We start from the raw sequence: 16,161 nt of genomic DNA, 5'->3' as shown, positions 1-16,161 counted from the left end.
GGAATGAGTCACTTTTAAACGTTTTTTGCCTGCTACTTTGTATTTTAGTGTACATGTATTTTTATGCCCTGCAATTTAGTTTCCACTTATTTCGCCTTTGAAAGGATTTCATGGAATGAGTTGAAATTTGGTTTTAAAATTTACATTAACAAGACCTTTGTTAAATTCAATTTTCACCAGTTTCTGGAAAAGTTTAAAGCAGTTGAAGTCCATTTAAATCCACCTTTTTCTATAAATTCCATTTGGAATAAGCACAACTGTAAGAATCTACCACATGAAAAAACCAAAATTAAATGACATTTTACAAAACTAGTCTTCTAAATATAATTCTATTATCAAATTATTAACTTACAGTATTAGTTGTTATATTGTTGTTTAATTCAGTTTAAATTATAAAATCATTCATTAAAATCCCTATCTCATTTTCTTGTTTATACTGTTCTATTAAAATATAAATATCTTTTATTCTAAATTTTAAAAAAATGTTTTTAACATCTTTGGCATGGGGTACAACTCTGCATAACCCCCAAACCTATGACTGCAAATAGTTCATATTTTGGGTTCCTTCCCTTGCTTTCCTCTAACACTAAATCAGGTTCAGAAGGATGCTTTCTGTTGAATATTTTTCCAATGCTATTCATTGCATATGCATTGAAAACACTTGTTTCAAGGTTACTGTAGCTTTTGTTTTGTCGTCTATAGCTGATGTCACTTGTCCAATAGCAAAATGCGCTCTATTCCTGGAGGCGTTATGTCAAAGTTGATCAAATTCTGATCAGCATGTCTCTTACATAAAGTTGTGTAAATATTGTTCAACTTTTTCGAATGACAGTCATATCTGATGGCAGAACAGCATACTCTGTATAAATCTGACAAGTGTTCAACCTGAGACCCTTTCTGAGAAATTTGATCAAAGCCTGTTACAGTATTTTGCGAAAAATTGTTAACAGTTCATTTTTAGCAACAGCAGCCATATGTGAACGCAGACTGGAATGATTTGTACACATCTTAAAAGCTCAATAAAGGATTTCCATTTTTGGAAATGACAGCCATATTTGATGGCAAACAGTTTTAAGGTTTCCATAACTTCTGTATCCTCACTGATCTCAAACAGCAACGCAGCATCAATTTTAAAAAACTGAATTGCCCTCTATGCCAGGACTCTCCATGTCAAATAAAATCAAATTCCATCATCAGATATTTAATAAAGTTGTGTAAATATTTTTGATTTTATTAACGACAGCATTATTTGATGGCAGAACAGCACCAATGCATAAATTTTAAAGGTCTTTACACCAGGATGTTCTCTATAAAATACGGTTAAAATAATTTGGAGTTTCTTTTGAGAAGTGAAGAAGCTGTTAAAGTTTTTCTGTTTTTACCAATGGCATCCATATTTGATGGTGGATTGGTATTATTTGCATAATTCTGAAAGCTCTTTAGGCCAAGATGCTTTATGTCCAATTAGATTAAATTCTGTTGAGCAGTTTTTGAGAAGTCATCTCAATAATTTTATAAATGGTGACCATATTCATAGCAGACTGGCATCATTTGAAAATAATCAGAAAGGCCTTCATGTCAGGATGGTTTCTATCGAATTTGGTTGATAAAAACAAAGTCCTTCCAAGGTTTATCTATTAATTATTAACAACAGCAGCTGAATCTGATAATATATTGGCTTACTTTCAGCCATCTTAAACAACTTCAAGCCAGGCATCTTTCTGTCAAATTTAGTCAATTTCTGTTAAGCAGCCATGGCCAAGAAGCCATCTAAAACTTATTTTAATAACGACAGTCGTATTTAAACGTAGATCAGCATCATTTGAACAAATTTTAAAGATCTTCATGCCAGGTCTCTTTCTTTTAAAGCTGATCAAATTCTGTTTAGCAATCTTTAAGAAGTTATAAATTTCAATTGTTACCAGAAAAAATTTAAACCGAGTGACACATGATGGACATAGGGACGTACCATAAGCTAACCTACGCTATGGCCAGGTGAGATAATTAATTGATATAGAAAAAGTTTGATATACCATGTCTTGTTTATAGGGGAAAATGCCCAAGTCCCCAGGTATTGTTTTATAAGAGAAAATGCATCACAATATTTCCAAGTTACCTGATGTTGTTTATAGAGGAAAATGTCTGAGTCACCAAGTATTGTTGATAGGGGAAAATTTTAGTCATTAGGCATTGTTTATAGAGGAAAATGTCTGAGTCACCAAGTATTGTTGATTGTTTATAGAAGAAAATGTCTGAGTCACCAAGCATTGTTGATAGGGGAAAATTTTACTCATTAGGCATTGTTTATAGAGGAAAATGTCTGAGTCACCAAGTATTGTTGATAGGGGAAAATTTTAGTCATTAGGCATTGTTTATAGAGGAAAATGTCTGAGTCACCAAGTATTGTTGATTGTTTATAGAAGAAAATGTCTGAGTCACCAAGCATTGTTGATAGGGGAAAATTTTACTCATTAGGCATTGTTTATAGAGGAAAATGTCTGAGTCACCAAGCATTGTTGATAGGGGAAAATTTTAGTCATTAGGCATTGTTTATAGAGGAAAATGTCTGAGTCACCAAGTATTGTTGATTGTTTATAGAGGAAAATGTCTGAGTCACCAAGTATTGTTGATAGGGGAAAACTTTAGTCATTAGGCATTGTTTATAGGGGAAAATATCTGATACACCAGGTATTGTTCACAGGAGAAACATTCCAGGTCATCAAGTATTGTTCACAGGGAAAAAAAAATTGATTCAACAGGTATTGTTTGTAGGGAAAATGCAGACATCACCAGGTATTGTTTAATAAGGACAAAATGTTAGCCACCAGGTATTGTTTTAAACGGCAAATGTATATATCACCAGGAATTATTTTCATGGATAAGTGTTAGTTACCAGGTATTGTTAACAGAGGATATTGGAGAAGTCTCAGTTACTGGGTATTGTTTATAGGTGAAATTGTCTATATCACCAGGTATTACACACTCCATTTGGTAAATTGTACTCCAGACTGACTGATCACTAACTAACTTGCTGAATGGACAACTGCTGCAATCTTAGTAAACATGTACATCGACATTTCAAATATGTTAAGGAAAACTCATATTCAAACATATATAACAAAGCTAATGAAAGCAACTGCAATTTCTTGTCATCATTTATCCCTATGCTCCTTACCACATATTCCATCCCACCACCACCCTCATACATCCAGACAGTGGCTTAGAGCACACACTGATACAACAACAACCCCACACACATCCAGACAGCAACTCAGAGCACATCCAGACCGTGACTATGGGACCATAATGATGATTTCCTACAATGACTGCACATATGACATTTAGCCTGAATAACATATGATAATGTCTTTGCAAGTGACATTTCTGTACAAATGAACTTGAACTCTTTCCCAGAGACACATGGGGCAGGTGTTTCCAAGAGACCCAAGGGACAGGAATCTTTGCCAGAGCCCCAAGGAACAAGTCTTTCAATGTGACACAAGGGGCATGAGTTTTTTCAAGAGACCCAAGTGGCATGTTTTTCCCAGAGACCCAAGGGACATGAGTCTTTCCCAGAGACCCATGGGGCATCAGTCTTTCCCAAAGACTCAAGGGACATGAGTCTTTCCCAGAGAATCAAGGAACAAGAGTCATTTCCAGAGATCCCAGGGACATCAGTCTTTCCCAGAAACCCAAGGGGCATCAGTATTTCCCAAAGACCCAAGGGAAAAGAGTCTTTCCCAAAGACCCAAGAGGCATCAGTCTTTCCCAGGGACCCAAGGGGCATCAGTTTTTCCCAGACACCCAAGGGGCATCAGTTTTTCCCAGACACCCTAGGGGCATTAGTCTTTCCCAGAGACACAAGGGACAAGAATCTTTCCCAGACCCAAGTGACAAGAGTCTTTCTGACAGGGCCAAGGGGAATTAGTCTTTTCCAGACACCCAAGGAGCTGGAGTCTTTCTCAGAGACCCAAGGGGTATGAGTCTTTTCTAGAGACCCAAGGGGCATGAGTCTTTCCCAGAGACCCAAAGAACAGGAGCAGTATTCAAGGACAAAACCCCTACTGCAGATGTTTTCTACATGACAAATACAGCAACAAAGTTTGGCGATTTTCCACCCAACAGTTTAGATGTGACATGAGACAGATGGAAGGATTGACAGGCAATATCAGACAGAGGAATGGATGGATAGACAGAATGTAATATCAAATGGATGGATAGACAGATAGATAGTATCACAATATCCCCAACACTTTTTGAAGTGCATGTAAAGAAAGCTTGGTTTGATATGCAGAGTTAAGTGCTAAACAGGGGCCGTAACTATGTTAAATTTGTCAGAAAACATTGCAAATCTTGTGCCCTCTTCATATAAAGCCTCATAACAAAACTGGATTTAGTCCAAAAGTTATTGATTAGAAAATAAATGTATGAAAACTGGTGCCATGTGATATACTTCCACAAAGATAACAATATATGCCCCTCCGACAAATATGGCATACAAATTAAATGTATATGGCAGTGTTACCAATAAGAATTTGGTGCAATCTGCACAGAAACAGTCATAAATTCGCTAACAGAAACTGCTGTTTATCAAACTAGTCAAAGATCTTGTTCACATACATCTCCATGCTAAAATGGGTGGAAAAGAAGACCCAAGATCATTTACATGAACATTTTGGTAAATCCTTTTGTGCCAGAAAGGGCAATAACCAGAAAATTCACTGCTTGTTACTGAATACATCCCAGATCTAGCTATCTTTTTAGGGTACACATTAAATTTAACTGAAATCTAAGAAGAAATCTGGACTCATTAGCATCAATAAGAAAATATTGGCACTTGCAAGCTGGGTAAATCTAAACAAAACTTACATATTGGATTGGTTGACAAACTCTACTCCAGTAACCCACTTATCATGAACCAGTCTCTGCCAAATGCATTTAACCTGGACCCAGTCTATTTGCTTGATTTCTGTTGGAGGAACAGAGTCTGGTTTAGAAGACTGCACCAAGGGAAGCAACTCCACCTGTATAGAAATATAACTATCACTTTACATCCGTAAAGTAAAAAATTATGAATAAAGATTTCTACATAAAAGGGCACATAATTCAAAAGGTGTTCCATAAACCTGATGTCTCACCTGTAAACATACATTGATGTGCATCACCTGTATCTGGCTTAGCTTTAACATGAAACCAGGGCTTACAGTTTCTAACATTGCCAGAGGTAATCATTTTGTCTAATTCCTGTGACAAAACTTCAAAAATTTGGTATCCAGTTTGGTGACCATCATTTATCAGTTAAAAGTGACTCAGGTGAAACTGTCACTGTCTTTGAAATCACCCATCTCCCCATTCTCATGAGAAAAAATATTTTTGTTCAGACTTTAATAATAAAAAATAAAAAATAATTATATCCATTAAATCAGTTGAAAATGATTTAATATCTTGAGGTAAAAGAAAACAAAACAGATCCTGATTTGAAAGAAAATTCCAGGTTCCCCCATCTCATGCAGTCAAAAAATATGAGTCTCTCAAGAGTTCCAAACCAAAATAAAACATGCACCCATGAAACTGATCAAACTGCAGAAAGATTATATAACATTCCTCTCTCTCTCATACATGCAAATACACTTGTTCACTATCCTTATTTTGTGTGATTATGCCCCCAGAGATAAAAAAAAAATTGAACTTTCAATTTTAGTGAGATTTTCACAATTACACATCAAAGATACATCCTAGGTTCCAGTAAAGATGCAATGACTTTGTCTAGTGAGATCAAACCTACCAATTTAAGGAATATTTTTTGTGAAAACAAGGGTGAAACGATACACCTTTGCCATGTATCAACATGATTTGTGATACACAGCCTCTGATACAATACATCATTGATACACATATGAACTTTATGGTCTTGTAATCTTAAGAAGGACTTTCAATGGCAGAGTGGTACTGTTTTATGTGTCAACATAGTAGACATATTTCCAGTATGCAGATTGCAGACTCAAACTTATCTGTTATTATGACATTTTCATCTTTGACAAAACAACAAAACTTACTTCCAAACAAAACTAGCTATTAGTACTGGGTGATTCCTTATAAACCTTTTCAGCAATTTCAGGCTGCTCCATTTGATCTGATAAAGGACTAATCTATGCCATTTGTTTAGCACTGCATAAAGGCTTTAAAAACATTTTATTAACAATTTCAGATCTTCGCTTAAAGTTGGAAGGCATTATGGTATTATCTTCAAAACAAAAGAAATAGTGCAAATTTCTCATGCAAGCAAAATTTTATCTAGAAATAATCCGAATGTGGGAGGGGAGATAACCAGCAACTGTAGCTATAGGCACTCAGTTCTGTCAGTGAAAAAGGAAATTAAGGACAACACTCACTCCCCTTTAACAAATTAATAAAACTCGTAACTCATTCAGTTTGTAATCTGCCCCATGCCGATTATGTGCGAATTTGTTTTGGTTTTTTTTAATATAATCCATTCCAAACTTCTTCCAAATGTACAATTAAAGTTCTTTACAAATTATTTAAAACCACTTTCATGCAAAATTTATATTTTGCATTGTTTGGGTTGAGCTTGGATGCTAGTACATCCTGTGTGTCACAGTGTGATTAAGCTACAGTTAATTCTGACTGGTGGTTACTGTTTGTGCCTGGTCTTGAACACACAATTACCACCAATCAGAATTGAATAACTGTGACACTCCATAACTTGTGTTATTAATACCAATTACCACCGATCAGAATTGAATAACTGTGATACTCCATAACTCGTGTCATTAATACCAATTACCACAAATCAGAACTGAATAACTGTGACACTCCAGAACTCATGTTATTAATACAAATTACCACCAATCAGAACTGAATAACTGTGACACTCCATAACTCGTGTTATTAATACCAATTACCACCAATCAGAACTGAATCACTGTGACACTCCATAACTCGTGTTATTAATACCAATTACCACCAATCAGAACTGAATCACTGTGACACTCCAGAACTCGTGTACATACCTCGAGACTTAATGGAATTATTGGGATTATCAAACAATGAATGATCACATCTGCTGCTTGAAAATATAAACTCACCCATTCAAATAAGGTTACCCTGTTACTAAGCAAACTCCTTTTGGATTCAAAATATCAACAAGCTGACAGTTTTTGGACCCCCTGGTAACAATCAAATTAGAAATTATAAACCGATGAATGAAATGGTTAAACTTTGTGCATTTTTTGTATCACCTTTTTGCTGTTAAACTTGGAACTTGGGGTACAAACAAATGGGAGGGTGTGTTAATACTATAGTACCCCTTTATAACTCTCTCAAAGAAATAGAATCATCCACAATGAATAGCAGATTTTTCGAGAGCATTTGCAATGTAACATCTTGGCAACAGCTGTCCACGTGCAAGAAGAAATTTAGTGGGGTGAAGGGACATGGTACAATAAAAGGTTATTAATACCAAGTATAGCAGTTCTCCATAACTGGATTCAATTTTACTGGAATGATTTCACAGATTTAATTCCTGTACTCCTTATTCTGGGCACCATCGAATGACACTTCATGTTAGACATTCTAACACTGAAGCTTGTATTTATTATTATTATTATTATTGACCGTTATAATGGTGCAAAAGAAAATCCACTTTTCTTATTTAACAATCATCATCATCATCATCATCAGACTCATGACCTAGTGTGGTCATCAAGGCACTGTGCTGTTGAACATCTGACCAGTTCCCTCCACTTGTCTCAATCATGTGCCAATGCCTGTGTCTACGCAAAACTTTTCCTGGTCCATTCTCTGATGTTGTCGGTCCACTTTTTTCTCTGTCTACCTCCCCTTCTGCCACCCTGGTAGCTGCCCTGCAGGACTATTGTGGACAGACTGTTGGCTCTAGTGACATGGCCACACCATTTCAGCTTTCTCTTTTTGATGGTGGTAAGGAGGTCCTCATATTGGCCTACTTTGCACCTGATGGTGTTACGCACTTCTTCATTTGTGATGTGGTCCATGTAAGAGATGCCAAGGATGGTTCTGTAGCATCTCATTTCAAGTGACTGGATTCTTCATTGTAATTCTGCTGTCAGGGTCCAGGCCTCACATGAGTACAAAAAGACTGAGATGACTAGAGCTCGCAATAGTCTGATTTTAGTTTTCAGACATATTCTTGTCTCTCCAGATGGGTCTTAGCTTTGACATAGCTGCCATTGTTTGTGCTGCTCTTGACAAAATGTCTGCTCTTGATCCCTCTTCAGTGATTATGGAACCAAGATATTTGAACTGGCTCACTGTTTCCAGCTCATGTCCTCTGACTTTAATCTTGGCTGAGATTTGTTTGCCACTATTTGTCATCAGCTTTGTCTTCTCAGCGCTTATCTCCATGTCAAATCTGGAAGATGTTTCATCCAGGTTCTTCACTAAGGTGGCAAGCTCATCTTCACTGCCTGCCAGCCCATCAAAGTCATCTGCAAAATGGAGGTTGGTGATGTTACGCCCTCCAATGCTGACTGTTCCACAGTGGTTTTCCAGGGCTTCGCTCATGATGCGCTCTAAATAGATGTTGAAAAGCGTGGGTGACAGGAGACAGCCTTGACACACTCCCACTGTTGTCTGGAACCAGTCCCCCACAGAACCATGGGCAATTACTGCACTGGTAGCCTTGGCATACAGCTGCTTGATGGTATTAACTTTTGACCCATGTTATACTTCTTCATTGTGGCCCACAATGCCTCATGCCACACTCGGTCAAAGGCCTTTTTGAAATCTATGAACACATGATAGATGTCTTGTTGGTGTTGCGAGTACTTTTCACACAGAACCCTGAGATTGAATATTTGTTTTGTTGTGCTTCTTCCACTCCGGAACCCAGCCTGTTCTTCAGCGATTATTTCTTCTGCTTGTGGTTTCAGTCTGTTCAAGATGATCTTCAGCATTACCTTGCTAGCATGGCTGATCAAACTGATAGTTCTGTAATTTTGGCACAGCTGGAGATTGCCTTTTTTGGGAAGTGTTATAATCAGTGACTGGGTCCATTGTGTTGGCCATTCACCTGTCTGCCAGATCTTGTTGCAGATTTTTGTTAGTAGCTCTTTCACTGATTCCCCCCCCCCCCATTCTTGATAAGTTCAGCTGGGATGTTGTCTACTCCAGCTGCCTTCCCATTCTTCAGTGCTCTTATTGCCAATTCCACCTCTTCTTTGAGAATGGGGAAGTCATCATCATTTGAGGAGTTTGGAACTTCAAGCACCACTGGGTCTCCTGTGGAATGATGGTTGTAGAGTTCTTTGCAATTCTCAGTCCATCTTTCTGCAATGTCACTCGCTTCTGTGAGGCATTTTCCATTTTTGTCTTGAATGGTACTGACTCTTGGTTGTTTCTGTCTGGTGAGGTCTTTCACAATTTGGAATGCCTTTTGCTGTTATTCTTTATCAGACTGCTCTCTATTTCTGTGCACTTTTGTCCAATCCAATCTTCTTTTGCTTTCTTCAAGTTTTTTCTGATATTCTTGTTTATTTCTCGGTACTCCATTGCCCCTGTTGTGTGTCTGGTGTTTTTGAGTTCTCTTCGGGCATCACACAACTTCAGAATCTCTTAGGGTTTTCTCTTCGGGCGATGGCGGCCAATGATGTCCTTGGCAGCTGCTGTCATGACTGTGTTGAAGGTGTCTGTCATCCCTTTGACATCACCATCCATCACAAGGAGTGGAGCAAATTTTCCTCCAATTGTGGCTTGGAATGACTTGCAGATGTTAGGGTCCTTCAGTTGTTCAAGGTTGAATTTGAGCCTGATGTTCTGTGGCTTGTTAATATTCTTCAGCCTCACTCGGAAGTTCATAATTACAGGTCGTGATCACTCCCAACATCAGCACCTGGTAACGTCCTTGTTTTTGCTCTATTGATGCCAGATCGGTAACAGTTTTGAACCAGTATGTAGTCGATCTGGTTGTGATGGGTTCCATTTGGTGCGTGCCATGTCCAGAATCGTGAAGCTTTATGTTGTCCCAGGGTGTTGGCTAGTACCAAGTTGTTGTAGCTTGCGAACTCGAGCAGCCGTCTCCCTCTTTCATTGGTAAGCTCATTGCAAGAAGGTCCACAATGATCTTCAAAGTCTTTTAGAGCATCTTTGCCAACTTTGGCATTCCAGTCTCCTTGGATGATGAGGATGTCTTTTTTACTGACCATGTTTAGAATACCCTGTGGTTTGTTGTAAAACTCCTCTATTTCTTCATCATCATGATCGGTAGTTGGAGCATAGACTTGGATAATTGTGATGATAAAGGGAGATGCTTTCAGACGAATGGAAATGATTCTGCTAGATATGGGGCAGCATTCAAGCATAGATCCCTTGATGGCTTTGTTTACAAGGAAGCCTACTCCATTTATGGACTTGTCACACTCTCCACTACAGTATAATATATGCCAATCTTCAGTTTGGTGTTCTCCTAGGGCTTTCCATCTAACTTCACAGAGTCCCAGAATGTGCCATGTGTGTAGTGTTCCGGCTCATGTGTCAACTCTTGGAGTCTTCCAATTTGCACCAGAGTTCTAATGTTCCAAGTGACGATGGCAATGCTGTCTCTCGCTCTGATTTTTTGCAGAGTACCAGTAGCAAACTCGTCACCTCCGTCCTGTGGACAACAGCAGGCATGGTCCTTGTTGACCCGGGCGATGACCGATCCGGTATGGTAAGTTCAGATTTGTCCAGCATTATCAATGTGTCTTGGGCAAAAGTCATCTGGTGGAGCCCATCCCTCTCCAGACCAAGGAGTTGCCAGAAGGGGATGTAGTACATCGTCCAGCTGCCTTAGGGTCTCCACTCCGGATTTTCTTACAGGATTTACTCCCTTAGCCTTAGGCTAACCGAAGCCGACCTGCAAGGCAGCAGGAAACTCGTGGATGGGCGGGTGGGTCCATTTCCAGAGCAGATAAAGCATCTGCCACTGCCCATGGGGTGAAGGGACATGGTACAATAAAAGGTTATTAATACCAAGTGTAGCAGTTCTCCATAACTGGAGATACCCAGAACAATACCAGTACACTATATACTCAGTGATGTCATTCCAAGTGTACTAGTTCTGCGAAATAATAATTATTATCGAATATATTTATTTCAATTATATTAATTTTTTATGTTCAAACATGGATAACAATAGCAAGTATAGAAATTTGTACAAGACTGTGCAAAGTCATGCTGATATGTAAACAAGAGCAGCAGAAAGAAAGCAATTGGTTGTTGGACAAAATCAACTGACAAGAAACCTCATGTGAATGTGAACTCGCACAGAAAAGTTATGCATATCTATATTGCTGATTTTGTGTTTAACTTTTGATCTATGACTAGATAGCAAAGTGCATTTATAAACAAGATATTACATAGCTAATTTTTGTCTATGAGTGTAAATCTTATTTACGATAAGCTATAAATAGGCTGCTTACTTGGCTTTGAGTTCTAGTAAATGAACTGTGTACAGTCTTAAGTACTTTTCTAATTGGATGAAGTGTTGCAATATCTGTAAGGTGCGGATATAATGTGACAAATGTCATGGCTGGATGAATTGCAACATAGAGTTGAAATAGAGTCATGGAGATGTATTTAAGTTGAGAAGTGAACAACTATTCTAAACATTATTTGTGGTTATTGTGAATTTGTTCAAAGATGTTCTGGATAACACTCAATTTTTTTAACTTGTGATAGAACTTTCAGGATTATTTTGGATTTAATTCACAATACTGCACATTCCTCTTAAATTGTAATTATTTTAATTTAGAAAATTAAATTACTTGTTCAGTTTTACAAAAACTTTTGGTTTTGTTGCTTTCTCTTACTTAGGTTAAGCTCAGAGAGTCATTAAAAATAACTGCAGTTATTGTTCTGGTCACATCTGAGTACTTTAGTGTCCTCTTCCACAGAGGAGCCAAAAATTGCATGAATGCAGACTCAGCAGCAATTGATTCATACAATCACTGCCTAGGTAAAGCTTCGTCAACTGCTGCAACTGAACGAGGATTCTGCTCAAACTCCACAACAAAGCAAGCTTCTGGGTAAGATTAGCCAGTTTCAGGAAAAAGTCTTAAGCTAAGATATATGTGCAGACAAAAATCAATAAGACAACATTGGAATCAAATATCAAAATAAAACAAATAAATTTGGGTGAGATTTTGATGATCATGCATCCTTGAAACAGAAGAAGCTGAAGCATCTGAAAAGTATGGCTGTGTGCCAACAACGCTGCCATGCTAATATGAAATGCACGATTGAAGATACTGCACATGAACAGCCCAGTCAGAACAAAGCTCCATAAATTCACTTGAAGACAAAGTGGTAGACCAGCTGTCACTGAAGATCAGTATTAAAATGTTTTTATAGCATAAACATTTTTCATTTTCGAGACTTGTGCACTTACAACTAGAAAACTATGAAATTGGGGGTAGGTGGTACTAAGCAAACGTGTATATATGCAAGGTGGGGGGGGGAATACAGCATGCCAAAAACGGAGGTGGGGTGGGTGGGGTTGAAAATGATATTTTGCATATGTACTGCATGGATGGTCCCATAATGGATACCAGTCAAATATCAGTTGTAAGATCATCATATAATCTCCTCTGGTCTTCTACCTGTTGAGTTCAAATTACCTGTGGTCTTCTACCTGTTGAGTTCAAATTACCTGTGGTCTTCTACCTGTTGAGTACCTGCAGTCTTCTACCTGTTGAGTTCAAATTACCTGTGGTCTTCTTGCAGGCAGGGACTGTCCCTCCAACTGATGCTGTAAGTTGTTAAATGACTCTACAATCAGCTGATGCCTTGTGTCCAGCTGTTTTTCTTTTTCTTGTATAGTAAATCTCTCCCTCTGCAAAGATAATAAACACAAACTTAACCCAATATGTACAACTGCCAGCTATTACTCAAAGATTTGGCAAAAAAGTTTTCAGTAATGTGCTTGTTTTGCAGCTCTACAGTCCAAAGGATGATCCCTGGTTCAAGCATATGATGACAACGGGCCATAAATTCAAGGTCAATGGTTTCCTCCAAGTTCTTGTTTCCTCCACCTGAAATACCACTTCAAGCAATGAAAAATACATGTTCTAATGCATGTATACACTATCAAACAATTCCCATGCTTAATGTGACAGTCCATATTAACTTGTCTTTCCTCATGGTAAATGGAATGTTCTGATATTTAACAAAACATCCCTTATGTTAAATTGATCGGTCAAGCACAACAACCTTTTTTTTTTTTACCTTCATAATAAATTAAATGTTGCAAGATGCACTATGAAATACCCTTTTGTTGAGTTCAGCATGATGCATTCTCTCATTGTCTTCCCTTAGGTAAATGAAATGTTATGATGTTCAAGTTACGACACCCTTATGTGGAGTCAGTCGATCATGACAAACAGCCTTCTCGCTTTGTAAATAGAATGTTCTAATATACACTTTTAAACACCCCGATTGCTAGATGAGACCATCCAAACTGATTACCAGTCTTCCATCAGGGTAAATGAAATGTTCTGATATTCAACGTAAATCATCCCTTATGTCAAATGAGACATTCCAGTGCAACTACCTAGTTTCCCTTGATCAATTGACTGTTCTGAGATGCTTATCTTGAGTAAAACAGTCCAGCAAATGTCTTCTCTCATTATAAATGGAATGCTCTAATAAACACCCCTGATGCTAAATGAGACAGTCCAGCCTGGTAAATGGAATGTTCTCATATTATGTAAATTTGATATGAAAGTTTGATAAATACTGAAATCATTATTTAAGTTTGCATATGATCCACAGATACAAGTCGTCATCAGGCTTGAACATTCCAGAAAGATGTCTATGTACCTGTGACTTCATCAAATCAAACAATTTTCCCCTGATCACAGTGGCCAAATGATCACAGTGGCCAAATGATTATCTATGCTGTCATATATTAGTCTGATACAAAGCATAATCATGGTAGAATCAACCTCTCCACTCATCCTTTTAGGAAATTTTATCATTTGCACTCTGATGCCCATTCAAATCCTGCCCTCCCACCTACCCACTTACCTGTCCTCTAAAGTGCTTGATATATGAAACATCCAATGACACTTGTCTGAAATGTTTTCAATATAAAGTTCAGCCTGTATATTTAAAATGCACTTAAAAAAAGGGGAACTACAGATTTGTCATTATGCACACTGATCTGTTGTGACATGAGTGATCTGCCACATCAATAATGGATCTGTGTGGACATGGGTCGATCATAGCAGCCTGCAAAATGCATTGTCTTGGGACCCTACCATAAATGGGTATTTCATGTCTGTACATGGTTTGCTTTATTGTGTGGACTTTGATACTTGCACCAATCCTTTAAAGGTTAATTGAACCAATCATTTAAAGGTACGATTCATGCCCATAATACATGCATGGAAAAAGCTGAATTCATGACGATTGTCTTGCATAGCGATGAGCTAATTATGTAAATGTCGCTTACCTGTAGTCGGGACTCCAAGGCATTGATTGCAGACACTGTATTCTGGTCTGGCTCCAGAACCTCATCCTCAGGTTTTCTACTGGGCTCACCTGAAATGTTAAATTTGGATAAAGTACACATGTGTGTGCAATTTAAAACTGGTATATGTAGACAAAAGTCTATATGAGTTGAGACCATTTCTTTTACACACATTAATAATTTAAATCCCCGTAGCCAGAATTTGTGATATTTGCAAGCTAAGGACATCCAGCTCCATTTAAAGTCATGACTTTGTTTATGAGGAACAAAGTAAATGGCTCTTAAAAAATGAAGATGGGATGTACCAAAGCCAGAAATCACCCACACCCATCTTAGGAGGTTGTTGTTGTACTGTGGAAACATTGCTAGCTCGAACTCAAAGACCCCTCATCATCATAACAATAATCCTTTGTGAAAAAGTAGGGATAAAGTAAGGATGCTTTTTGTTTAAAAAAGTAGGGAAAAAGCTGGGACAGTATATAGACTTTATGGAGAAAATAATATGGTTAACAAAACAGTAATTTGTATATGTCAACAAATATCTGAACAATAGCGAGACATTTTGGAAAGTTGGGAAAAACAGTAAGTCTGACAAAACAGTAGGAAAAACTAGGGTTGCAGGAAAGCCTACACTTACCATTCTGAGTGAAGAATATTAATGCTGACAAAAATTTATGTATATTTGATGTGAAATAAATAAATCTGAATACACCAGTGAGGGATTAATGATATACATGTATTAAGAATTGTCAGTAAAAAATGGTTGTCATCAATTCAGTGAGCCATTGACAAATCAAATTCTTAGCATAAATCATTTGCAGTTCTTGCTTGGAGAACTGGGAAAGGGTCTGATCAGGGATGACAAGATTCACATATATTATGCAATTTTTGTTGTTGTGGAGACTGCATTACATAATGCAAGAAAGTGTTGTGAAGTACCAGCTCTAATTTGTATCAAATCACTTGCATTTTTACATGGTGGAGTGAGTCATACCAAAGACTTTAAAAAATGGTACTAACAGCTACCTCACTAGGCACTCAGCATTGACAGGTTAGTATTAGGACTGGTTGGCCTGGTGTCAGGATAATGTGACTGGGTGGGACATCATGCTACATGTCTGCGGCATGATGCCCCAGTGCTAGACATCACTATAAACTGTCACATTGCAGACATTGTAGCGATATGACTAAAAAATTGTTAAAGCTATGTTAAAAGTTCAAATCACACGGTGGAGTGAGACTCAGTAAGGTTAATACAACAGAACCTCTCTTGAAAGACCATCCCTTCTGTCAAAAAAGTATGGTCTCTCATAACAGGTCATACCAGTATATAATCATTAAATCTGCATTGAGAATATGGTCTTTCAAGACAGACGGTCTCACATAGCAGTGGTCTTTCAATACAGGCTTTACTGTAGTTTGGAGGAAAAAAACAAACAAAAAACAATTGACATCTATCATCTATTGCACAATGGCTTATCATGCATGCATGGATTATATTCCCTTGCTCACAAACTCTTGACAAAATAGACAGACCATGGTCAGCTGTGTCACCATTAGACACTGGAACAAACAACATGTCAAATAATGAGTAAATCACAAAGCTTTCTCGTGTATAGGTACATTTATATCATTACAAGGTGTCTAACACTTTT

The 16,161-nt window shown here is 37.7% G+C and overlaps 1 protein-coding gene across 1 annotated transcript in view; it reads right to left on the bottom strand.

Annotated features, from left to right (window-relative positions):
* The window catches only part of LOC149797897 (uncharacterized), a 53,542-nt gene that overhangs the window by 18,679 nt on the left and 18,702 nt on the right, over positions 1-16,161 (bottom strand). Inside the window, exons 3-5 of the mRNA XM_089962931.1 lie at positions 14,489-14,577; positions 12,743-12,868; positions 4,870-5,024 (exon numbers count right to left, since the gene is read on the bottom strand). Of these exons, the coding sequence (XP_089819057.1) occupies positions 4,870-5,024; positions 12,743-12,868; positions 14,489-14,577 (370 nt within the window). The remainder of the gene's footprint in view (positions 1-4,869; positions 5,025-12,742; positions 12,869-14,488; positions 14,578-16,161) is intronic.

Source organism: Sinohyriopsis cumingii, chromosome 6 (assembly GCF_028554795.1).
Source record: "Sinohyriopsis cumingii isolate HCF-2022 chromosome 6, ASM2855479v2, whole genome shotgun sequence".
Lineage (NCBI taxonomy): Eukaryota > Metazoa > Mollusca > Bivalvia > Unionida > Unionidae > Sinohyriopsis > Sinohyriopsis cumingii.
The sequence above is the reverse complement of the archived record's forward strand: the minus strand, read 5'-3'. Positions and strand labels throughout refer to the sequence as shown.